The sequence below is a fragment of the Saimiri boliviensis genome, chromosome 11 (genome assembly GCF_048565385.1).
Source record: "Saimiri boliviensis isolate mSaiBol1 chromosome 11, mSaiBol1.pri, whole genome shotgun sequence".
Taxonomy (NCBI): domain Eukaryota; kingdom Metazoa; phylum Chordata; class Mammalia; order Primates; family Cebidae; genus Saimiri; species Saimiri boliviensis.
The window spans coordinates 52,618,627-52,643,237 of record NC_133459.1 but is presented as its reverse complement, the minus strand read 5'-3'; the positions used below and the strand labels follow the sequence as shown (position 1 = coordinate 52,643,237).

At 50.8% G+C, this 24,611-nt stretch overlaps 1 protein-coding gene across 1 annotated transcript; it reads left to right on the top strand.

Moving 5' to 3' along the window:
- Window positions 1-3,756: 3,756 nt before the first annotated feature.
- Window positions 3,757-23,741, top strand: CDCP2 (CUB domain containing protein 2). The gene is made up of 6 exons (XM_039474473.2): window positions 3,757-3,913; window positions 10,394-10,741; window positions 14,858-15,193; window positions 16,156-16,509; window positions 19,779-19,957; window positions 23,135-23,741. The coding sequence occupies exons 1-6, from the start codon at window positions 3,835-3,837 to the stop codon at window positions 23,459-23,461; spliced, it is 1,623 nt and encodes a 540-aa protein (XP_039330407.1). The 5' UTR covers window positions 3,757-3,834; the 3' UTR covers window positions 23,462-23,741.
- The last annotated feature ends 870 nt before the right edge of the window (window positions 23,742-24,611 follow it).

The following is a 24,611-nucleotide window of genomic DNA, read 5'->3' as shown; positions in this document are numbered from 1 at the left end:
GTGACCAAGCTCAAGTATGACCAATGGATGCGAGAGTGAGGGGAAGGAAGATGGGGCAGGCTCCTACATTGCTGGCTTTATGGGTTGGTTGTGCCGCTACCTAAAATAGGAACCATCAGAGGAGAAGCAAGATTAGTGTGGGAGACAGTGACTAGTTTAGTTTGGGTGGGAGCTGCTGATTTTGAAGGGCCCAGGGGGTACTATGGCAGTTACCACGGATGGGGTATCATTGAAAGGCTGCTGAGAGTGCTCAGAGGAGAGGTGCAGCAGGGAGTGGGACAAATATTTCAGAGATGGGATGATTCTGGAGGAGATATGGTTTGGCTCCCTATTCCCACCCAGATCTCCTATAGAATTGTAACCCCCACGTGTTGAAGAAGGGGTCTGATGGGAGGTGATTGGATCATTGGGACGGATTTCTCCATGTTGTTCTCATGATAGTGAGTTCTCTTGAGATCGCATGGTTTAAAAGTGTATGGTGCCTCCCCCCTCGCGAGCTCTCTCTCTCCTGCTCCATCATGCTAAGACATGCTTGCTTCCCTTTCCCTTTCTGCCATGATTGTAAGTTTCCTGAGGCCTCCCAGTCATGCTCCCTATTAAGCCTGTGGAATTGTTAGTCTGTGAAACCTCTTTTCTCCATAAATCACCCAGTCTCCAAGAGTTTTTTTTTGGTTTTGTTTTGTTTTGAGACGGAGTCTCGCTCTGCCACCAGGCTGGAATGCAGTGGTGCGATCTCAGCTCACTGCAACCTTCGTTTCCTGGATTCAAGCAATTCTCCTGCCTCAGCCTCCTGAGTAGCTGGGACTACAGGCAGGCACCACCATGCCCAGCTAATTTTGTGTATTTTTAGTAGAGATGGGGGTTTCACCATGTTGGGCAGAATGGTCTCGATCTTTTTGTTGTTGTTGTTTTTGAGACGGAGTTGCTCTTGTTACCCAGGCTGGAGTGCAATGGTGCGATCTTGGCTCACCGCAACCCCCACCTCCTGGGTTCAAGCAATTCTCCTGCCTCAGCCTCCCGAGTAGCTGGGACTACAGGCACGCGCCACCATGCCCAGCTAATTTTTGTATTTTTAGTAAAGATGGGGTTTCACCATGTTGACCAGAATGGTCTCGATTTCTTGACCTCGTGATCCACCCACCTCGGCCTCCCAAAGTGTTGGGATTACAGGCGTGAGCCACCACACCCGGCCGGTCTCGATCTTTTGACCTTGTGATCCACCCACCTTGGCCTCCCAAAGTGCTAGGATTAGCCACTGCGCCTGGCCTCAGATAGTTCTTTATAGCAGTATGAGAACCGACTAATACAGGAGATGTCAAGTCCAGGGTGGGGTTACTGTAATGATGACAGCCTCTCATTATGGATGGCTCAGTAGGTGCTTCATGGCCCTGCCGCATCCTGTGGCATCCACCATTCGCATCATGCAGACAGCCTGCCTGTGGTCCCTTGTACTCTCTGCCTCAGGGCTTTGGGACCATGCCCAGCAGGCTGGAAATACCTGGGAGATAAGACCCTTAGAGCAACTTCCAACCAAGGGCACTGGGAGTTGGTGATCAATATTCTACTTCTTCCCCCTCTGGTGGAACAGCGAGAGGCACAGTCTATACTGTGTCCTGGAGGTTCCCACTTCGACTTAGCCCTGGTTGCCCACAGTGTTAACCTGCTCACTGACTGTCCCTGAACTGGCTTCTTTCCCCTCCTCGTCCCTTTTCCTTACCTGTGTTTCCTGGGATCACCTCCCAAACGCACTACTGTCCCTGGGTCTTCGTGTGAGAGAACTCAAGCCAAAACAGTGGCTGCAGCCCTTCGAGCTTCAGTTTCCTGCTCTGTCCTTCAGGAGGGTACCGAAGGCTATGAAAGCTGGGAGGCTGCACCCACATGTGAATCACCCAGCACCGGGCCCTGCACTCAGCAGGTACTAGGTTGGCGCCTCTCCCTGCCTTCCTGTCTCACAGACACAATAGGACAATAGGTGTTTAAAAACTCCATTTGGCCGGGCGAGGTGGCTCTCACCTGTAATTCCGGCACTTTGGGCGGCTGAGGCGAGCAGATCACAAGGTCAGGAGTTCAAGACCAGCCTGGCCAACATGGTGAAACCCTGTCTCTACTAAAAATACAAAAATTAGCTGGGCTTGGTGGTGGGCACCTGTAATCCCAGCTACTTGGGAGGCTGTGGCAGGAGAACTGCTTGAACTCAGCAGGTGGAGGTGGCAGCGAGCAGATATAGCACCATTGCACTCCAGCCTGGGTGACAAAGTAAGACTCCATCTTGAAAAAGTAGAAAGAGAAAAGAAAAGAAAAGAAAGAAAGAAAGAAGGAAGGAAGGAAGGAAGGAAAGAAAAAGAAAGGGAGAGAAAGAAAAAGAAAAGAAAGAAATTCCTATTCTCTCAGACTGCCTGGAACAGCTGAATACTTCTTTCCTGACAATCAAGCTCCACAGGTAAGCCAATCCCTCAGGCCTGACGGGTCCTGATGCTCCATTGAACACCTTCCACTCGGCCTCCTAAGCCTGCAGCAAAGGGCTCCCTGGGGACTTCCTGACAGAAGGTTGGGCCAGAGGCACATGCTATCTGGCAGATGATGCTCTCTGGGTTCCTCTAGGATAAATAGAAATCTTGAGTGTGTCTATGCACTGAGCCAGGCACTGGTGAAGGTTTCTCATGCACTATCACATTTAATCCTCTCAGCAAACTGCAGGCTGCTAATTCTCGTTCCAATTTCGTAATCCAGGAACCTGGCCTCGGATAGCCAGTTGGGTTACTTTCCCAGGCTACCATAGCCAGGCAGGGGTGGGTCGAGGATTCAGACCTTCACCTGCCAGGAAGAGCCTAGGATCCCCGCCGGGAGAGCAGGAATGCGCCATGTACCCCTGCTGTCCCCATGCCTGGCACACGCTCTGCACAGAGAAGGAGCTGAGATAAGTGTGTTGGGCTGAACTGAACCGAGTCAAAAGACTCCAGAGGAGAAGAAAGAGCCTACTTCCTGTTGGACACAAAGTCCCCCGGGCATTTCTGCCGTGCCAGCTCCTTATGCAGGGCCTGGCAGCCAATGATGTTCAAGCAAGGCTTGGGAGCGATAAAGGAGGGAGGATTTCATATTCTCAGCCAGAAGTTACACTGGGGCCCCGACCTATTGTTGTGTTAAGAGTTGCACAATACGATTTTCTAATTCTGTTATTCTTGTTGCACTCTTGTATGAAAAAGACTTTTCCCTCATCAACTGTCCACAGCAACTTCCTCCCTCCCCCTCTGAGCTAAGTCCACATGTCTAAGGAAGCTGTCCTGCTTGTCCCACTAAATACAGGCTCCTTTCCGCTCCCTCAGGGGTGGGGATGGGAATAATCTTAGCAAGCACCTACTCTGTGCTTTAGCAAGTGCCATCTCCTTTCATTTTCGCAACAGCCCCTGGGGAGGAGCTGAACAGCCCCACTGGATGGATGAGAAGACCCAGACCAGGAGAGTTAAATGACTTGTCCAAGCTGACCTGGCAAGTGACAGGCTGAACTGGGATCGATCCCAGATCTACCAGGCTCCAAAAGTTATGCCCGTTCACCACCACCCAGTTTCCTTCCCAGCCCAGGCTGCTTCCCTTCCTGATGCAGTGTGGTCAGTGCAGATCTCAGAACGTGTAAACCTGGGGACACCAGATCCGTCACTTTACAGTGAGTGAAGGAAGTACCTGGGGATCGGCTTACTAATTCTAGGGGCCAGTGAATTATTCATGCCACCATTAACTTGGAGGCCCTTTCAGCCTCACCTCTCTTTCCCCCACTCCAGACCCTCAGATCCTCACCTACCTGAGTTCTGCAGACCTGTGGGGGCCTCTGGTAAGGAGATGCTGGCAGAGTGGGGGGCTGGCCTCCTGCTGGCAGTGGCACTGCTGGGCCCAGGGCCCTGGACCCAAGCCATGGAAGGTAGGCGCTCTTGGGACAGATACGAACTGGGAGGGGAAGGAGGTGGACAAGCAGCAGCCAGGAGCTCAAGAAGTTTCTACATAGGAGGCCAGAAGGCAGGAGGTCCTTTTAGGGGCCGTAGCCAAGTTGAGAATGTTTTTGTTTCTGAGGTTGGGGAAGACAATTTACTGAGTGCCTGCCATGTGCTGGATGTTTCACATGTCGGTTGCATTTAATCTGCATAACAAACTTCGAGGTAGACGTTAGCCTCCCATTTTCCAGATCAAGAAACTGAGGGCTAGAGATATTAAGTAACCTGTCCAAGGCTGCATGGTCACTAAGGTTGAAGGGAATGGCTCTGAGAACTGTTAAAGGTTTATTGCTGAAAAGTCTTTGTTTTTTATTTTATTTTATTTTATTTTATTTTATTTTATTTTATTTTATTTTATTTTTTGAGATGGAGTCTTGCTCTGTCACCCAGGCTAGAGTGCAGTGGCGTGATCTCGGCTCACTGCAACCTCCACTCCTGTGTTCAAGTGATCTTCCTATCTCAGCCTCCCAAGTAGCTGGGATAACAGGCATGTACCACCACACCTGGCTAATTTTTACATTTTTAGTAGAGACGGGGTTTCACCATGTTGACCAAGCTGGTTTCGAACTCCTAACCTCAGATGATCCACTTGCCTCGGCAGGTGCTGGATTATAGGCATGAGCTACTACACCCTGCCTGTTGCTGACGAATCTTTATTCTCCTCCCGAGCCCCTGCTGTCCATCCCACTGCCAAGCAAGTGAAATCAAAGTTCCTTCTCATGGCCTTCAGTGCCCTCTGTGGGCTCCAACTTCCATATCTTATTGAGCCTCAGTTTCCTGCGTCCCTTGAGCATCCCATGCTCTGGCAGGGGAATCATGACCCCTTCTGCTTCAGCCTCAGGGACCTTAAGTCCTGCTGTCCCCTCTGTCTGGAAAGTCTCTTTTCCCTTTTTCCACCTGAGAACATCTGGCTCACTCTTCAAGCTCAGATCAAACACCACTCCCTCCATCAGCCTTCCACATCCTCCACCAACCTCACATGCGCCCTCAAGGGGGCTCCTGGAACCCTCTTCCTGCACTGTGGTCCCCAGTGGCCTTGTGCTGCTCTGGCCTTCCAAGCATTGTTTACCTGTCTGTGAAGCCGGGGTGATATTCTTTCACCCTTCTGCAAGGCTCAGGTGGGGCTCAGGGAGGAATCGTACCCGGCCAGTCACCCAGTGACTGGCAGAGATGGGATGGGCACTCAAGCGTCTCAACCCATGCCTGGGTGTGGGAGGAGCTAGCTGTTTCTATTTTCTAGCCACCAGGGCTTACGGGGCCTTGGGGAAACCCTGGGTCCCAGTGGACAGGGCCTCTGCTTATGCTGATGACTGGAGCCACCTGGCTACAGGAATTCTGCTCCGATGTTCTGGTGCCTTTTCCTGCCCTGTGGGTAGGGCTGGGGGAAGGACAAGAACAGGCATTGGACAGACTATCTCTTGGTCCTTTTGCCATAAAGGCATGGATTAGATGCCATTCCTGCCCTGTCCCACCCCAGGAGCCAATCAGAGAGCCGATAATGTGCATCTGTGCGGCTCCACACAGCCTTTAGCTCATCAGCGCTCACAACCACCCAGCAAGGGAGGCACCACTATCCCCATCTCACAGATGCATGACTGAGGCTCACGGAGGCTAAGTGCACATGCATCTGAGCCTTTGTCCGTGCCATTTCCTCCCTGCAAATCTTCCCCACTGATGAAACCTTCTCATTCTTCCTAGACAAGCTCAAATATCACCCCCTCTGGGAATCTTGCCCCTCCTTGACACTGCTGACCCCAGCAAGACTGGTTTACCTCTCCCCGGGCCCCAGAGTCTCCACATGGCCACGGTGCAATCACACTGCGTGTGTTTTGTCTCATTTGCCTGGCTCCTCCTGCCCCCCACCCCACGGTGAGCTTCCCACGGAGGGGCCCATTCTGATCAGCGCAGGCCTGGTGCCGGTCACATGGCTAGCGAATGTGTCTTCTCTTACAGAGATGTAGTCAAGTGCATTCTTCAGGATGCTTTTGGTTGCAAGTGACAGAAACTCAACCTGGATGAGTTTAAGCAAAAAGAAGAATACATTGGCTCTGTAGCCAGGGCCTCTGGGCTCCAGGGCCGCTTCTACATCTCATATGGCTCTTCCAGTCCACAGAGGGAATTTTTTCTTAAGCCCTGAGAACACACATAATACATTTTTTTTTTTTTTTTTGAGATGGAGTCACGCTCTGTCTTGTCTTGCCCAGGCTGGAGTGCAGTGGTGCAGTCTCGGTTCACTGCAGCCTCTGACTCCCGGGTTCAAGCGATTCTCCTGTCTAAGCCTCCTGTGTAGCTGGGATTACAGGCATGTGCCATGACACCTCGACCTCCCAAAGTGCTAGGATTCCACGTGTAAGCCACCGTGCCCGGCCAATAAGAATTTTTTAAAAATTTAAGAGGCAAATATCGACGAAATGCAATGTATGGACCTTGTTCCACCCCCAGGGCTCCCACTCCCAGTCAAGGGACCAGAAAGAAAAGAACCCCTATCTGGACATTCTGAGAAGAACACTAGCCTAGCCTGGAGCACATGCCCACCCCATGGGCCAGTCACTGTGGTGGTGGTGGTGGGAGCCCCAGGACTGCCCAGCTAGAGTCAGGGAAGGAGCCAGAAGAGAAGGGAAGGCTACCACGTGGAGGGAAGGAGGGGAGCAGTGTCTAGAAGAGGGAGCTGTCGTTGCAAGTGGTGGAGGCAGGGGTATTGGGCAGACCCAAAACAATAGATGTTCACTACAGCAAGTAACTTCCCTTTCCCCAGGCTCAGTTTTCTCATCCGTAAAATGAGTCAGTAACAGCTGCCCTGCCTGGTTGATGAGGCTGTTGTGAGGATTATATAAGATCATTCACTCACTCACTCATTCATTCAGCAAATATACATTGAGCACCAGCTTTGTGACAGGTACTGCTCCAAGTGTTTGCAATACAGCAGGGGGAAGAGACAGAAATCCTTGCTCTCATAGAGCTTACGTTTTTGTGGCAGGATACTGAACCAAATCAGTATGTAAAATAAGTAGTATGTTAGATCGTGACGAATTCTACGGAGAAGCATATAGCACAAAGGGAGAGAAGGAGCATGGGCTGGGGAGAGAGTTTTAGGTGTTATAGGGTGGTTAAGGAAGGCCTTGCTGAGAAGGTGGCCAGGGATGTGCTGGCTGTTAACTTTTAGTTATGAAAAATTTCAAACACACCCAAAGCAGCGAAAATCATACAATGAATCCCTATGTCTCCATCAATCATCTTCAATAACTATCAACGTTTTGGCTTTCTTGTTTCTTCTATCCCACCCCAGCCCCATTCTGGGAGGTGAGAAGAAATTTACAGCCTATCTCAGATGCTATACTATTTCACTCATAAATATGTCAGAGTATGTCTCTAACAGAGAAACACATCATAAAACTGTATATAACCTCAATATCTTTGTCATGGTATAATAAGTGCTTAATTAAAAACAATTTTCTTAGAGACAACATCTCTCTCTGTCACCCAGGTGGAGTGCAGTGCTGTGGTAATAGTTCACTGCAACCTCAGACTCCTGGGTTCAAGTGATCCTCCTGCCTCAGCCTCGAGCAGCTGGGACCACAGGAGCACTCGACTACTCCCCGCTCAATTCCTTAATTTTATGTGCTACTCCGTTCATGTTCAGTTTTCCCCAACAGTGGACCAAAAAAAAAAAAAATCTTTTTACAGTTCATTTGTTCAAATCAGAATCCAAACAAGTTCCACACATTGAATTTGGTCAATAGTTGACTCTTTAAAATTTTTTTTAAGTTATTATTTTTAGAGACAGGGTGTCACTATGTTGCTCAGGCTGGTCTCAAACTCCTGGCCTCAAGTGATCCTTCTGCCTCAGCCTCCCAAATTGCTGGGATTACAGGTGTGAGCCATGACACTGGCCTTGACTCTTTTAATACAACAGTTGTGGCTCGTTCCTCTCACTTTATCATTTATTGTTGAAGCCCCAGGGTCATTTATCGTATAGAATTTGCCACATTCCAGACTTGCCAAATGCATCTTCATGATATGTTCCTCTAGCTTCCATATTCACTCTAACTATAGACAGATCCAGAGACTTCCTGAGATTCCGATTTCTTGATTTTTTTTTCAAGAAGATATTTATTGTTCAGTGTTCCACTTTGACACTTAGATACGCCAGTGGGTTCAGGGTTAGTTAGCCTGGTCTACTTGAAATTTAGTTTAGTTTTTTTTTTTTTTTTCCATTGTCGAATAGTCAGTTGAAACTAATTTTTTTTTTTTTCAGAGATAGAGTCTTGCAATACTGGGTTCAAGTGGTCTTCCTGCCTCTGCCTCCCAAAGTGCTGGGGATTACAATTGTGAGCTACCACACCTGGTGTATATTTTTAATTATAAAATTTTTTATTTATCTGGTTTATTTGACCAGTAAAAAAAAAAAATCAAACACTTAGCTAAGTTGAAATAATTCTGCAGGGAATTCCTGTATACCCAATTATCTAAGTTTTAACTCTTACCAGCTTTTTACTCAGTGATCAGAATAGGCTTTGATAATGTTGTCTGGATCCATTATTTGATTATGCTGGATCACCTGAGGTCAGGAGTTGGAGACCAGCTTGGCCAACATGACAAAACCTATCTCTACTAAAAATAGGAAAATTACCCACGTGTAGTGGCAGGAACTAATCCCAGCTACTCGGGAGGCTGAGGCAGGAGAATCACTTGAACTTGGGAGGCGGGGGTTGCAATGAGCTGAGATCACACCACTGCACTCCAGCCTGGGCGACAGAGCGAGACTCTGTCCAAAAAAAAAAAAAAAATTACAGGTATTGATTGACTTACGACTTGTGCAACTTACGACCATTCGACTTTACAATCACAATCGCTAGCCACAACTGCTCCGCTTCTGGCAGCGCAAACATTGCCCAGCTGGGCGTACGACAGTGCGGACCAGCTTCTGGCAGCACTACCATCTCCGCGTGCACCATTTCAACTGTACATGCAGCCTACTCAACTTACGACCAAATCGTGTTACGACCGCTCCGCGTCCCGACCGTGGTCGTAAGTCGAGCACTGCCTGTATACCTATCACTCTTACACTGAAAATATTTGTTTCTATTGACATTAGCCTACTTATTTGCTCTATTCTAATACACAGTACTTGTCAAATGGTATTTAATAGTATCACTAATAGTAAGTTTACTGAATATAGCTTGAGATATTGCTGCAGTTCATTCTGACCTTGAGATATATCCCACTAGGACTGTGTGGTCGAAATACTGTCTTTCGAAGTCATTTCAAATCATTCTTCCCCAGGTGACTGTGCCTCCAAGTTGGTAAGGTTCCGTTTATTTGTTTCAGTTTGGGATATTTAGGGGTTAAACATGTTTTTAAATCTCAAAATTATATAAAATATTTTATGTGCTTACAAAGTGAAAATTCTGCAACAGGGCCCATGTAAGGAGATCCAGCCAGCGTACCTGCTTCCTCCCCTCCTTCTACTACTTCCCGTGACAGAGGATTATTCTTATTGGTTTCCTTCCATTGTTTTCTTTTGTTAAACACAAGCAAATCTGCACATATAAAAATGTACTTTTAACATTGTAGCAGACTCTGCACATTTTCCCTGGGGGGGTTAGTATTATTCATTTCAAATTAATGTTTTAATAATTTTACAATTCCCTACTGCGTAATGTTTTAACTAAAATTCTAGGGTCCTGCCTGCCATTTCCTGTCTCCTTTCCTGGCTTGCTTTTGTCTCCATAGCTTCTCACAGTGTCAGAAGCTCTGTATTTTACTTGGTAGGTTTATGGTCTGTCTTCTCTGCCAGAATGCGGATTCCATGAGGGTAGGGGTTTTTGTCTGTTTTGTTTCTGCTGTAACCCCAGCACCTAGAACAATGCCTAGCACTCAAATAGTATTTGTGGAATGAATACCAGCATGCTTGATCAGCATCTGAAGAATAGCATTCTGAAGAATAAGTAAATGCATGAGCAAATAAACACATGGTGGCTGGGCACGCTGGCTCACGCCTGTAATCCCAGCACTTTGCGAGGCTGAGGCGGGTGGATTATGAGGTCAGGAGTTCAAGACCAGCCTGTCCAATATGGTGAAATCCCGTTTCTACTAAAAAAATACAAAAGTTAGCCAGGTGTGGTGGCACACGCCTTTAGTCCCAGCTACTCAGGAGGCTGAGGCAGGAGAATCGCTTGAACCTGGGAGGTGGAGGTTGCAGTGAACCAAGATCATGCCACTGCACTCCAGCCCCGGTGACAGAGTAAGACTCCATCTCAAAAACAAAACAAAACAAAAAACAAAACACATGGTTTTGTGTTCCTTCATCCCATCCCAAAGAGGTAGATTTGTAGCTGGGTCCACTGCCCTTACCACATGTACCCAAGACCCCAGCATGGAGTCTGAGGCATTCTTCTCTCTTGCCCCAGGTGTCAAATGTGGGGGTGTGCTCTCAGCACCTTCCGGAAACTTCTCCAGCCCCAACTTCCCTAGACTGTACCCCTACAACACAGAGTGCAGCTGGCTGATCGTGGTAGCCGAGGGATCCTCCGTGCTGCTCACCTTCCATGCCTTTGACCTGGAGTACCATGACACCTGCAGCTTCGACTTCCTGGAGATCTACAACGGGGCCTCAGCAGACAAGGGCAACCTGCTGGGGAGGTTCTGCGGCCAGGTGCCCCCGCCGCCCTTCACCTCCTCCTGGCATGTCATGTCTGTCATCTTCCACTCAGACAAGCACGTGGCCAGCCATGGCTTTTCCGCGGGCTACCAGAAAGGTCAAGGGGGGCATTAGGAACCTGATGCAGTGGCTCACATCTGTAATCCTGGTGCTTTGGCAAGCCAAAGCGGGAGGATTACTTGAGCCCAGGAGTTCAAGGCGGGAATTTGGCAGTGGAAGGGCTGGCTCTGGGATGGAAGTGGGAGGATAGCAGTGGGGCTCAGGTAAGACCTGCAGGGTCTTGGCATCTTGGCATGTAGGCCGCTCTGTAACCTGCACGACCCAGCTCTCATGCATAGTTTATAGGGCAAAAGCCAGCCTCCTCACCGTTCATGACCATGCTGATAATCTTGGTAGCTGCAGTTCCCACCTTCATGGTGTGAAGCCTCCCTCCATTTCTCCCGGAGCCCTCAGAGGGTCGCACTGTCACACTCTACTACCCTTGCCCTTCTTGTCCTGTGTCATGGCATCAGGCCACAAGAGGGGACACCACTGCTGTTGCAGCCTGCGGCAGCATCCCACGACTTCATGGCTTGGGAATCCCCGTCTGAGTTCCCGCACGAGGGTCTGGGTGGAGCTGGTGACTCATATCATGTATCCCTAACCCCTCCCTTCTTCAACCAGGATTGACACCTGCCTCTCAGTCTAGGGAGGGGAGAGGAGGCCTGGCTCTTCTTGCCTTTCTCTTTGACTCATTCATCTTTGTCCCCAGGTTCTTTGCAAAGGCTCAAAGCTCCTGCTTCCTCCCAGTGCCAGAACCAAAGGCCTCATTGATGTTAACACAAACAATAGACACCCAGAGAAGCTACTGGTCCCCAGGGTCGACCAACAGCAATCCTGGGGGATTCAAGTGGGACCTCAGTCACTGCTGCATTTAGAAGGATAGAATTGTAGAATGCTACAACGCAAGAACCATAGGCTGATTTAATCATAGTTTTAGAATTTTTTTTTTTTTGAAATGGAGTCCTGCTCTGTCACCCAGGAGTGTAGTGGTGTGATCTTGGCTTACCGCAATCTCCACCTCCCAGGTTCAAGCAATTCTCCTGCCTCAGCCTTCTGAGCAGCTGAGATTACAGGCATGTGCCACCACATCCAGCTAATTTTTGTATGTTTTTTAAAGTAGAGATAGGGTTTCACTTTGTTGGCCAGGCTGGTCTTGAACTCCTGACCTTGTGATCTGCCAATCTTGGCCTGCCAAAGTGCTAGTATTACAGGCATGAGCCACCCCACCAGCCTGGAATTTTAGACCCTTAGATTTTTAGAATGTTAATATCAAAGTCATAATACCATCAGTCACATCTCCTAACATTTCAAAAAACAGGAATATCTTTATGTCAAGTGGACCCTCCATGTTAATCCCCAATGTAAAAAAAGAGAGAGAGAGAGAGAGAAGCAATGTTTTAGTGGTATGCATTTATTCTGTAAGTTCTTTTTTTTTGAGATGGAGTCTTGCTCTGTCGCCCAGGGTGGAGTGCAGTGGCATAATCTCAGCTCACTGCAACCTCCACCCACTTCCCCAGTTCAAGCTATTCTTTTGCCTCAGCCTCCTGAGTAGCTGGGATTACAGGCGTGTGCCACCCAGTTTGGCTAATTTTTTGTATTTTTTATAGAGATCGGATTTCGCCATGTTGACCAGGCTGTTCTCAAACTCCTGACCTCAGGTGATCCACCCAGTTAGGCCTCCCAAAATGCTGGGATTACAGGGTGTCAGCCACTGTGCCCAGCCTGTAAATTCATATTTTAACATTTACTTCTTATAAGCCAATCATTAAAAACACAAGTAAATATTGATTACCTCCAATGAGTTAAACTTTTAAAGGTAGAATATTTAAATTTTAATATCTTATTAAAGATATTAAAGACTGAGGGTGCTGTCTTTTCATTATATTAAAAGAGAGCTTGAAATACAGCATAAGAATGAAATTTGCCCCAGGTGCCAGCAGGTGCTCCAGGGGGCTGCTGGGAGCCCCAGGGTACTCTGGGAAGTCTTCATGGAGGTCGTTAGTGTTGGAAGGGATTTTATAGGCTATCTAAACCTGCTGTCTCATTTCACAAAATCTGAGCCTCTGAGAGGGCCTTCCTAAAGTCACGTGGCTGGGCTGGCACTGGGAAAAGATGCCAAGTCCTTAGACACCCCATACAGAGCCCTGGTCACACAGCCCTGCCATAGGGAGAGATGCTGGAGTCTCAGGAAATACATCCCACGCGTGCCCTCTCTGGATGACCTCCAGCAAGTCACAGCATTCATCCACCCTTGCTGTACTGGACAAGCTAGCTCCCTGAGAGTTTCCAGCAGCATATTTTCAGACTCTGCTCACGTCTGAGCCCAGTGGATCAAGCTGGTTCGGTCTTACAATACCTTCCTTCCCTCCCTCCCTTTCTGTCTTCCTCCCTTTCTCCCTCCCTCCCTCCCTTCCTCCCTTCCTTTTAAGATGGAGTTTCACTCTTGTTGCCCAGGCTGGAGTGCAACGGTGCAATCTTGGCTCACTGCAGCCTCTGCCTCCCAGGTTCAAGTGATTTTCTTGCCTCAGCTTCCCAAGTAGCTGGGACCACAGGCACGTGCCACCATACCCAGCTTTTATTTTTTATTTTTAGTAGAGACAGGGTTTCACCATGTTGGCCAGGATGGTCTCAATCTCTTGACCTTGTGATCTGCCTGCCTCGGCCTCCCAAAATGCTGGGATTACAGGTCTGAGCCACCACTCCCGGCTGGGTCTTATGATTTCTAATGTTTCAATGAGGCTCAGAGAGGCTGGGTTACTTCCCTGGAGTCACACAGCTAATAAGAGGCAGAGATGGGGCCTCGGCCTCCCAAAATGCTGGGATTACAGGTCTGAGCCACCACTCCCGGCTGGGTCTTATGATTTCTAATGTTCCAGTGAGGCTCAGAGAGGCTGGGTTACTTCCCTGGAGTCACACAGCTAATAAGAGGCAGAGATGGGGCCAGGCATGGTGGCTCACGCCTGTAATCCCAGCACTTTGGGAGGCCGAGGCAGGTGGATCATGAGGTCAAGAGATCGAGACCATCCTGGTCAACATGGTGAAACCCCGTCTCTACTAAAAACACAAAAAATTAGCTGGGCATGGTGGTGCGTGCCTGTAATCCCAGCTACTCAGGAGGCTGAGGCAGGAGAATTGCCTGAACCCAGGAGGTGGAGGTTGCAGTGAGCCGAGATCGCGCCATTGCACTCCAGCCTGGGTAACAAGAGTGAAACTCCGTCTCAAAAAAAAAAAAAAAAAAAAAAAAAGAGGCAGAGATGGGAGACCACTTGTCTTCAGATGTCAAACCAAGCTCTACCTCATCAGATCCTCTCTCTAAGTCTTGGTTTCCTCATCTGTTAGGGAGGTTTCATCACATTCCTGAGCTCAGGCTCCTCAACCTTTGTGCCCCAATGGCCTCATAGGAGTGGCCAGTGAAGGTCATGAGGGTCAAGTGCACAGAGTTGATGGTTAATCTCCCTGGGTTCAAATCCCACTTTCCCAGTTACCAGTCGGGTGACCTGCTCTCAGGGCCCTGGCATGTCCCTTGGGCTTTGCCACTGCAATGTGCTCCTGCCAACCTCCACGGTTCTTTGTTGGAGGGCTTTTTCCTGAAGTCTCAGTAGGTCACTCCCAGCCTGCAGCAACCCTCTGCCTGCACTCTGGGGAGTTGGCATATAAATGACGCGTCTCCCTCGCTTCTAGAATGGCAGAACTCACTCTGAAGTGTGTGCTTTACGCCGTCCCCAGAGTTCCCTGACAGGTCGACAGGTGGCTTGAACACACCTCCCCTTCTCTGTCCACTCCCCTCCTCCCCACCTGGGGTCCTCTGGATCTCCCAAGTAAACTCTTTGCCCTCAAATCCTTATCTCAGGGTCTGCCTGGGCAAACTCAAACTCAGACAGGTAAGCTGCTTAACTTCTCTGTGCCTCCCTTTTCTTAACTGTAAAATCAGAAACTGCAGCACAGTCCTTGTGGGGCTACTATGAAGATTTGAACGGGCGGCAGAGGGGCTGAATGCTAGGCCGGAGCGCATGTCACACCTGCTACTTGGGCGGCAGGTGCTCAGTGGATGATAATGAGGCCCCCAGGAGGTAGCACTGGGGGCAGCATGTTGGGGTGTCTGGTTCTCAAGGGAGGAAACGGGGGACTCACAAGGAGAGAGAAAGGTCAGCTCAAGGGGTCTCCCTTGCAGATGTGTGTGGCGGCGTCCTGACCGGCCTGTCGGGGGTCCTCACCAGCCCTGAGTACCCCAACAACTACCCCAACAGCATGGAGTGCCACTGGGTGATCCGGGCTGCTGGCCCTGCCAGCGTCAAGCTGGTGTTCGTGGACTTCCAGGTGGAGGGCAACGAGGAGTGCACCTATGACTACGTGGCTGTGCTTGGGGGGCCTGGCCCCACCCGTGGGCACCACTACTGTGGCAGCACCAGGCCCCCCACGCTCGTGTCTCTGGGCCACGAGCTGCAGGTGGTCTTCAAGTCCGACTTCAACATCGGAGGCCGTGGCTTCAAGGCCTACTACTTCTCAGGTAGGAGGGGCTGGAGCTCCACCCCAAATCCTCCCGTGCCTACTGGGCTCCTGTCTCCCCATTACACTTGCAGGGGTCCCACCTTTCTGCCCCCAGCAGGCTTGGGCTTTCTGCACTCTCTCTGCCTGGAATGCTGTAGCATACTCTTGGCCAATGCCAAGACATAAATAAGCATGTCACCTCCTCTGCAAAGACTTCCTGTTTTACCAGAATTAATCCCCTTTTCAACTCCTTATAGAAGTTTTTTACACTGTGATCTAACACGCATCACTTCCATATGTGGTTTGCCTGTCAGTCTTCCCTGTCTGACTGTGAGTCCCTTATGGGCTTATCTTTGTACCTGGCACATTGTAGGTACTCAATATTTGTACAAAGGAATGGATGAAGTCATGGGAACTTTACAGTCCAGTTGGGGAGATCATAAGGGAACAGACAAGCAAGACATTATGATCTGTGCTATCCAACAGTAAGAATCATGGATGACTTCCTAGAGGAGAGAATTGAGCAGTACTCTGAAGGATTGGACAGAAGCAGAAGGGAAGGGTGTTCCAAGCAGGAGGAATAGCATGTGCAAAGGCCTGGAGGGTGGAGAGTGTTTGCTCTGCCCATAGTACATACCAAATGGGCTAGTGAGAAAAGGGAGACCAGCATGAACCTCATCATCCGTCGTGCCAGGCAGTGCAGAGTTAACTCTGAGGACAGGTATTGTGTGTTACTGAATTCCTAACAGGACCTACACTCATGAAGGGGACTATTAATTGGAATGCAAGTCTCAGCTCTCAGCTACTTGCAGTTTAAAACAAGCTTTGGGATCTAGCGTCCCAGCTTTCATCCAGTTGGGATCAATTGCCTGGTTTGCTATCCATGGTGCCCAGTAGGACTGCTGTGGTGCCTGCTGCCTAAGCTGTAACTGCAGAGGGTGACTTCTCCTCTCTCCTCACTGCTGCTCCTCCCCCACCCAGGAGAATGCCAGGAGGTGTACATGGCCATGCGGGGCAACTTCTCCAGCCCACAGTACCCTAGCTCCTACCCCAACAACATCCACTGCCACTGGACCATCCGCCTGCCCCCGGGCCACCGAGTCAAGGTATTCTTCCTGGACCTGGACCTGGAGGAGCCCAACAGCCTGACCAAGACCTGTGACTTCGACCATCTGGCAGCCTTCGATGGGGCCAGTGAGGAGGCACCCCTGCTGGGGAATTGGTGTGGACACCGCCTGCCACCACCCATCACCTCAAGCCACAACCAGCTTCTGATTCTGCTGCACACGGACCGCAGCACCACCCGCAGGGGCTTCTCCATGGCCTACATTGGAGGTCAGCTGGGTTGCGGGGTGGGTGCACTGAGGGGTGAGGGGGGGCTCTGCAGCCTCCGTCTTTGCAGCTCCTTCCTCCCTCCCACCAGCATCCCACCACCGGGACACCAGCTTGTCCTGCCTCCCGTGAATGGTCTTCTCCAGCGCCTTCTCTGGCAGCTAAACCCTTGCCAAGTCTCAGGAGCCCTGAGACTGTACAGTGTAGCTCCTGCGTGTTTCCACTATTCCAGAGCCTCCTTCCCCAGCTCCTAACTTCATGCGTCCTCACCCCTCCCCATCTAGTTCCTTCCCCCATGAGCCCCTGGCCCCTCTTGTGCTGTAATTGGTCCCCTGTATTCAGGAGAAATAGACAAAATATGGTAATATTGTTTGTGGCAAAAAAAAAATTGGCATAACCATGGGTGTGCCTACCAGCCCTGCTTGTATCATTCAGAACTACTGATTGAACAAATGGCTCTTGTTTTCCCTCACTCAACAAGAAGATTGGAGCTGGGCAGCTGCTGCATTGGTCCAGGGCCCAACACTGTTCCAAGTGTTATCTCTGGGCCTCTCTGAGCCTCACAGCTGCAAGATGGCTGCCATAGCTCCAGGCGTCACATTCATGTTCAAGGCTGGAGAGGACAGGGGAGGTGCCAGCTGCAAATGGCACTTTATCAAGAAAGCAAAAGCATCTCTAGAAGCTCTCACAAGACCTCAAAAAAATGTCTCATCAGTTTGAACTCAGTCAGAGGGACCATGCCTTGCTGCAGAGGAGGCTGGGAAGCTGGTGTTGGGCTTTCTCAGGCTCCAAATTATTGTTTAGATTTGTCAGTCAAGATGGCCCACCATTGCTCCCCTCCTCCCACCATTCCCTGTCTATAGGCCTAGAAATGCCTGCACTCTGCACCTACCGTGCCCTCTTCTGGCTGAGTAAAGCTGCTCACCGTGCAGGGATAGCAACAGAGGTGCTGAGGGGGGAAAGATTCATTGTGACCACATGGGCAGTCAGTGACACAGCCAGGACTAGAACTCTCTTGCCTTCTTCTTGCTTGTTTGAGAGGGGCACAAGGGAGGGCGGCCCAGGGCTAAGCTCAGAGACCAGGGCCACGTCCAAATGCTGCCATTTACTGATCATCCAAGGGGTTCATCTGTAAAAGAGGTTGATGAAGGCCCTAGACAGGTGGTCGCGAAGGCCAAATGAGGCAACACAGGTCACAATGCCTGGATCCAAGGATATCTTTCCTTCAGGAAGGTGTCTCAGGTCTGTTCAGCATTCAAAAGATCCTTCCTTGCACCCTATGCAAGAGGAGCTGGGGCCAGCGAGGGAGGAGATGGTGAGCTGCTGCAAGCTTGAGGCAGAGCCACGAACTTGGGCAGGCCCAGCCCCTCCGGGCCTCAGTGGGCTCCCCCTGCAAACTGGGGTGGGAGAGCTGTGGCTCTGTTAGCACAGCCCTGGACAGTCCAGCTCCATTGGCTCTGCCTCCGCTAGCTGTCATGGCCCCTGTGTCTCCGTGGGCCTCAGTTTCGCAACCTGTAAGATGAGGACATTGAAAAGATCTTTAAAGTTCCTTTTGCCTCTGGTAGTCTTATTTCCAGAGCTCTCCCAGTCCCCCTCCCAGCCCCTTCTGCAGAGAATGAGGGAAAGTTAGGGGCGGCTCTAATCCCAGCTACTGTTCTAGGGGCTTCAGGGCGGGAGTGCCTGCCCCCATTCCACCCCACCTCCCTCCCTCCCCAGATCCCCGTGGGAGCCCAGGGGCAGACAGGGGCACTCATGCTGGGCGAGGCTCCAGATGCGGCCCAGGGTGCAGGAGGTTTCCTCACTGGGAGGGCAGCCACAGTGTCAGTCGGGGGTGACACAGTTCAGCACCACCAAGATCATCGTGGGAGACGGCTGGCCCATAAATCCCCGGCTGCCCAGACACCAGAGGCTGAAACATGTCTGAGGCATTTCCCGGAGAGGGGTTGAGAGTTCCAGGCCTCTGCCTGCCAGCTCCCTTTCCTTTTCCTCCCACCAGGCAGCCGCCTTCCTTTCCCCTACCCTCACCCCTCCATGCACACACATGCATACGCGCGCGCACACACACACACACACACACACACACACATGCTCACACAAAGCAGACACTTTGAGTCATGTGCACGCTGTCCTATCCAGGAGGGCTGCAGGGGCCTGCCGAATAGGTTGCATAGACCACGAACTTTGAAATCCTGTCCACGCAATTGGCCACTGCAAACAACTTCATCTCTCAGAGCGTCAGTTTTCAAACCTGTACGATGAGTTTAGTCACATGCACCGCCTGGGGTCATTGTAGGGAGGAAAAGTGAGGCTTCTCTTGCCACCCTTTTTAAAACTGCCGCTCTCCTTCCTCATTCCTCCCCGATTCACTCTGCTCTTCTGTTCTTTCTTCTTTGCTTGATTTTCCTCTGGGGCGCTCTGACAGGTGTGTGTACTTTACGTTTATGGCCCCCTCCCCCATCTAAAATGGAAGCTCCACAGGGCAAGAATTTCAGCTGTGTTTTTTCCCTCATGTTTGTATTTTTGGTGCTGACAATAGGGCCTGCACATAGTAGGCCATCAATATATATTTGCTCAATAACTAAATGAATTGCCTGGCATGTGGCCAAGCGATTAGCAGATGAACTTTCATGATTATGATTATGATTTTATTTTATTTCATTTTGAGATGGAGTCTCATTCTGTTGCCAGGCTGGAGTGTAATGGCACAATCTCGGCTCGCTGCAACCTCTGTCTCCTGGGTTCACGTGATTCTTCTGCCTCAGCCTCTCCAGTAGCTGGAACTACAGGCATGCGCCATAACGCCCAACTAATTTTTTTGTATTTTTAGTAGAGATGGGGTTTCACCATGTGAAACCATGTGACCATGTGGCCAGAATGGTCTTGATCTCTTGAGCTCGTGATCAGCCCACCTCAGCCTCCCAAAGTGCTGGGATTGCGGGCGTGAGTCACCATGCCCAGCTGAACTTTTCTGACTATTACGAACACTCATTCATTCACTCAGCATTCACTGGCCTGCCAAGCTCTGTGCTGGGCCCAGAGGACGCTGCGAGAATCAGGTGCCTTCCTTGAGGAGCTCACAGTCTGATGGGCTTGAACGGAGTAACCCATGTAAGATATCCCATACCGTGCCCTGTTGGATTCCATAAGAGCTTTTCCCACTCTGGGCCTCAGTTTCCCCATCCACTGCCCTTTGTGAGAGGGTAGGGGGTGTTGAGGAGGTGAGGGTGAGACTGCCTGACCCTAAGGCCTCCAGCTCCTCCCTCCTGTTCCAGTGGTTCCCATGAACGTGAGCTGCTCCCGCACGGACTTCCAGATCCTGATCGCCACACAGGCACTGGCCCCGCTGGAGCGGACCAAGGTCTACCTGGGCAGCCGGAGCTGTGCTGCCCAGGAGGTGGGCGGCAACTTCAGGATCCAGGCCCGCTTTGACACCTGCGGCACGGAGTCTCAGGTAGGGGCTGGGGGAGGGGCAGGCACAAGGGAGGGGCTCTGACCCTGTTGAAAGGCACCTGCCGTTCCTGAAAGTTCAGCTTCTCCTGGCTCTGGGGGCCTGGATGCAGAGCTCAGCCCTTCTTGGCTTTACTTACCTCGACCAACTTGCTCAGGGTAAAGGTAGCAAAGAACTGAAATAGGAGACACAGAGGAGGGTCCCGAGGCCCAACCCCGGCAGCAACCTAAAGATGCTACCAGTCACTCCTGCTACAGGAACGCTGCTAGCTGAGCTGCCTCTAGTTCTTCCTTGCTGTTCCTCCCCTTTCCCCTCAGAGCTCCCCATGGACCCTGAAGACCCCATGCCTTTAATATGCAGAGCTGTGGGAGCCCCGCTTCCCTCACCTGTCCCCACCCTGCTGATCCAGATCCATCCCTGGGCTCCGCAACACAAAAAGGCACAGGAGTCCCCTTCCTCAAAAGGCTGTGAGGCTTACAAGTCCATTTTCCCTACTATCCTTGTATTTTGGAGGCCGTGACCCCAAACTCGGGGCCTTCAGAGAGTCACTGGGTAGTGGCTCAAGCACCCTGGATGTTTGTATGCTTAGGGACAGATCAGGAACTGGGGTATGGAGGAAAGAAACAGTTGCCTCTGTTGGAGAGACTCCCAGACTTGAAATCCAGGGGCTTTGCAGTCTGATTTAGCAGAAATCATGTGCTTTCCTGCAAACCCTCCCCCGCCTCCTAACATTAGCTGCATGTATGCCTCTGGTCCCTCCAGGCCACCCTCTGCCTCTCGCAGCCTCCTGGCAGCCTGAGAAGAGGAGAAGGGTAGGGGGCCAGTCCTGGCTGGCAGGATATTCTGCCCTACCCCCTACTCCATGCCCTAAGTCCCCTAGGGGTTTGGTTTGGGACAGAACCACATTCCATAGAGTCATGGAATGATGGAGACAAAGAATCCTAGAAGCAGGGACTCATGAAATCCTAGAACCAAGGGCTCGCAGACACTCACTGTCTCATAGTCACAGAACCACCACCAGAACTCAGAACCACAGAACCATGGAATTGCTGGGCGCAGTGGCTCACACTTGGAATCCCAGCACTTTGGGAGGCTGAGATGGGCAGATCGCTTGAGGTCAAGAGTTCAAGACCAGCCTGGCCAACATGGGGAAGCCCTGTCTCTACTAAAAATACAAAACTTGGCTGGGTGTGGTGGCACATGTCTGTAATCCCAGCTACTTGGGAGTCTGGGGCAGAAGAATCACTTGAACCTGGGAGGCGGAGGTTGCAGTGAGCCAATATCGGGCCATTGAACGCCAGCCTGGGTGATAACAGCGAAACTCTGTCTCAAACAAGCACAAACAAACAGAAAGAACCATGGAACCTTGGGGTCAGTATCTTGGAAACATAAAATAAAGAACCTTAGATTCATGGATTCTTAGTGTAACCCTTATAAATCCTAGACCCTCAAAGATCAGTCTTTGCATAGAGTTGCTTTCAAAGATCTGTAGCTCAAACAGCTAACAGCAATAAAAAGCCATGCCAATATTTACCTGCATCTCCTTAAAAGCATGACAGACTTGACTACATAGCCATCAACACCCCGTGTTGTGTGGCTTTTCTTTATTTCTCAAGCCTGTCACTCATCAAAACCCCGAAAGTTTCCCCATCCCCGTTCTCTGATTTTCCCCTCCCTTTCTTATTCTATAGATGAACTTCAGCCTTTCACTGGGCCCCCTTCCACTCTCAGGAGTCTTTCTTCACCCAGGGTCCTGATTCTGTATCCCACAAATCCAGGGCACAAGTTCTCGGAAGCAGGCAGGGACTCCTCTGGGGACATGGAATCAGACCCTTTGGGAAGCAACACATAGTCATCTAGGCCATAAAACTCCTGATTTGTGACCCGCCTGTTCAACACGGTGAAACCCCATCTCTACTAAAAATACAAAAATTAGCCAGGCAGGGCAGTGCACGCATGTAATCCCAGCTACTTGGGAGGCTGAGGTATGAGAATCGCTTGAACCCGGGAGGCAGAGGTTGTAGTGAGCCGAGATCATGCCACTGCACTCCAGCCTGGGCAATAGAGCAAGACTCTGTCTCTAAACAAAAACGAAAACAAAAACAAAAAAATCTCCTTATTTGTGACACCCCTTCAACCCTTCCCCAAAGGGGTCACCCAGTCTCTGGTGCTGGGGACTTCCCACTATTCACGGCTGCTGTGACTCTGCTAGGCAGGTTTGATTTGTAGAAGCCTCATCTCAGAAGTGCTACCTGCTAGACAGGGCCAGTTGGGGCCCCCTGAAGAGGGCGCTGGCTGCTGTGGACTGGGCGTGGGCGGGAGATCGGCCCTGCCTCGATGCCGACCACACCAGACTGCCCATCACAAGGCTGCCCTCCAGCTCTATCGGCTCAGGCCCACTTGACTCCTTCATCCAAGGTGGAGAGGGCAGTGCTGTGCCAGGCTCCTGATGGCTCTTCCCAACACCAGGCTGCTGTCACGGGGGTGGCCAGGGACTCAACAGCAGGGATACCTACTGCAGATATCATCAGGAGAAAAGGCTGCGGGGGGAAGCCACACAGCACCGGGGACAAAGCTCCTAATGTGGAGGCAGGAGACTCGGTTTCTCTCCCAGCTCTGGGCAAGTCATTTCCCTTCCAGGCCTCAGGAGTCACATCTGTAAATTTGCCAAGGATGGCAGATTGGAGTCGATGCTTTGAAAAGCCTCCTTTGGTTCCATATTCTTTTAAGTGAGGTGTGGTGGCCAAGAGCACAGTTAAGAGCTGGGCAGATCTGAGTGGGAATATGGGCTCTGTCACTTGTGTGCTGTGTGACCTCAGGCAAGGGATTTAACCTCGGGACCTTAGTTTCCTCATCTGTAACACAGGGATTTTAATAGTACCAGGAAGAGAAGGTTGTTGTGAGAGTGAAATAAGATACTTAAAATACAAAGCCTGGACCATGGTAAATGTGCCAAGAGCATTAGCCAGAAAAACACTGGCATCAAATCTGATATTGTCCTTCCAGACAGCTCACCCTCACGGTACCCCTTTCACAGATGGGACTACTGAGGCTCGGAGTTAGGACTAGAACCCAGGCTCCTGGGGCTCTGCCCCCTTGGTACTGAGACCCCCACATATGTAGGGAAACAGGGTCAGCCCAAGCTCCTTTGGGTGTGATGAGTACCCTGTGACCCCACAGAGAAGAAACAACACTTCAGTGATTGTCAGCGTGTTGTACATCGACTTCTCGGCCGCGGGGCAGGAGGACATCCATGAATACGAGGTCCGCTGTGAGCCGCGGCGCAAAGAAGCTTCCGTCCACCTGCTGTCCGGCTCTCACTGGCTGGGGCCCTATGCTGCCACTGCAGAGCACCTTCAGGAAGCACCCCCCGGGGACGAGGCGGAGGCACTGGAGGGCCCAGTGACCATGGTGGCCCAGGATACCAGTGACATCGTCTTCCTGGGTCTTTGCATCCTGGCTGGAATCCTCATGGTTATTGCCATCGTGGTCCTGATGCTGCTTTGAATAAACAGAATAGGGGCCTGGCATCTGACATGCCTGGGAGGCAGCTTAGGGACCCATAACAGGGGTGGGACGGGGACTTGCTGACTTGGTGACCACGGGCAGGTCATGTCCCTCTCTGAGCCTCCGTTTCCTGGGACAACCATTCTGCCCTGCTCCCTCACAGGGCTGGCATGAGGCTCAGAGGAGGGCAGAGATGGAGACGAGCCTTGTAATCTGTAGCATGCTTTGTGTGTAAATGCAATTGCTCTTATTAATTTTAAAGATATTCTGCTGTAGAAAAGATCTCTCCCATGTGTGTTACTTGTCAGTTAGGATAGTTTTGGTCACTGGTGGCAAAGTGTAGATAAAATGGACTAATTCTCTAACTTATATGCGTGCTTTACCAACTCAGGGTACAAATAAGGACAGCACTTATTTTTCTCTTTCTTTTTTGAGACAGAGTCCTGCCCTATTGCCCAGGCTAAAGGGCAGTGGCGAGATCTCGGCTCACTGCAATCTCTGCCTCCTGGGTTCAAGCAATTCTCCTGCCTCAGCCTCCCAAGCAGCTGGGATTACAGGTGCCCGCCACCACCTCCAGCGAATTTTTGTATTTTTAGTAGAGACAGGGTTTCCCATGTTGGCCAGGCTGGTCTCGAACTCCTGACCTCAGTTGATCCTCCCACCTCAGCCTCCCAAAGTGCTGGGATTACAGGTGTGAGCCACTGCACCTAGTCTTATTTTTCCAATTAATTGGTCACCTTAGGCATTCATTAGCAGGAAGCTAATGAAGTATCCAGCCAGGGGTTTTCACCCTCCTGAATTGACTGAGGAACCCTGGGAACTTTGTCTAAAGCAGGACACACGGTGTCACGGTTGAAGGCCAGACCTCCGCATCCTGGCAGATGCTTATCCGTGGAGGTGGCTATGCCCCGCTGGGTCAGAGCCCCATATAAACTAGGGCAGGCCACACACTGTGCTCAGTCATGAGGCTGGAACAGAAGGCTGGTGTTTCTCTTTCATGTTGGAGTTTTTCCTAAATGTCTGTGATCCTTGACAAAAGCCGATTGAAGTCCCACACATCTCTGTCCTTGCCCCTGATGCTGAACTCAGATCGCCAGTCCATCTTTGCCCTCCAGAGGAGTTCTCTTTGGAGCCCTCTGTACCCTCTCCT

Excerpts from the sequence above, each read along its gene's own strand:
- CDCP2 (XM_039474473.2), top strand. The coding sequence starts at position 3,835 with ATGCTGGCAGAGTGGGGGGCTGGCCTCCTGCTGGCAGTGGCACTGCTG. Across the intron at positions 10,742-14,857 it reads TTCCGCGGGCTACCAGAAAG|ATGTGTGTGGCGGCGTCCTG; the intron begins GTCAAGGGGGGC and ends TCTCCCTTGCAG. Across the intron at positions 16,510-19,778 it reads CTCCATGGCCTACATTGGAG|TGGTTCCCATGAACGTGAGC; the intron begins GTCAGCTGGGTT and ends CTCCTGTTCCAG.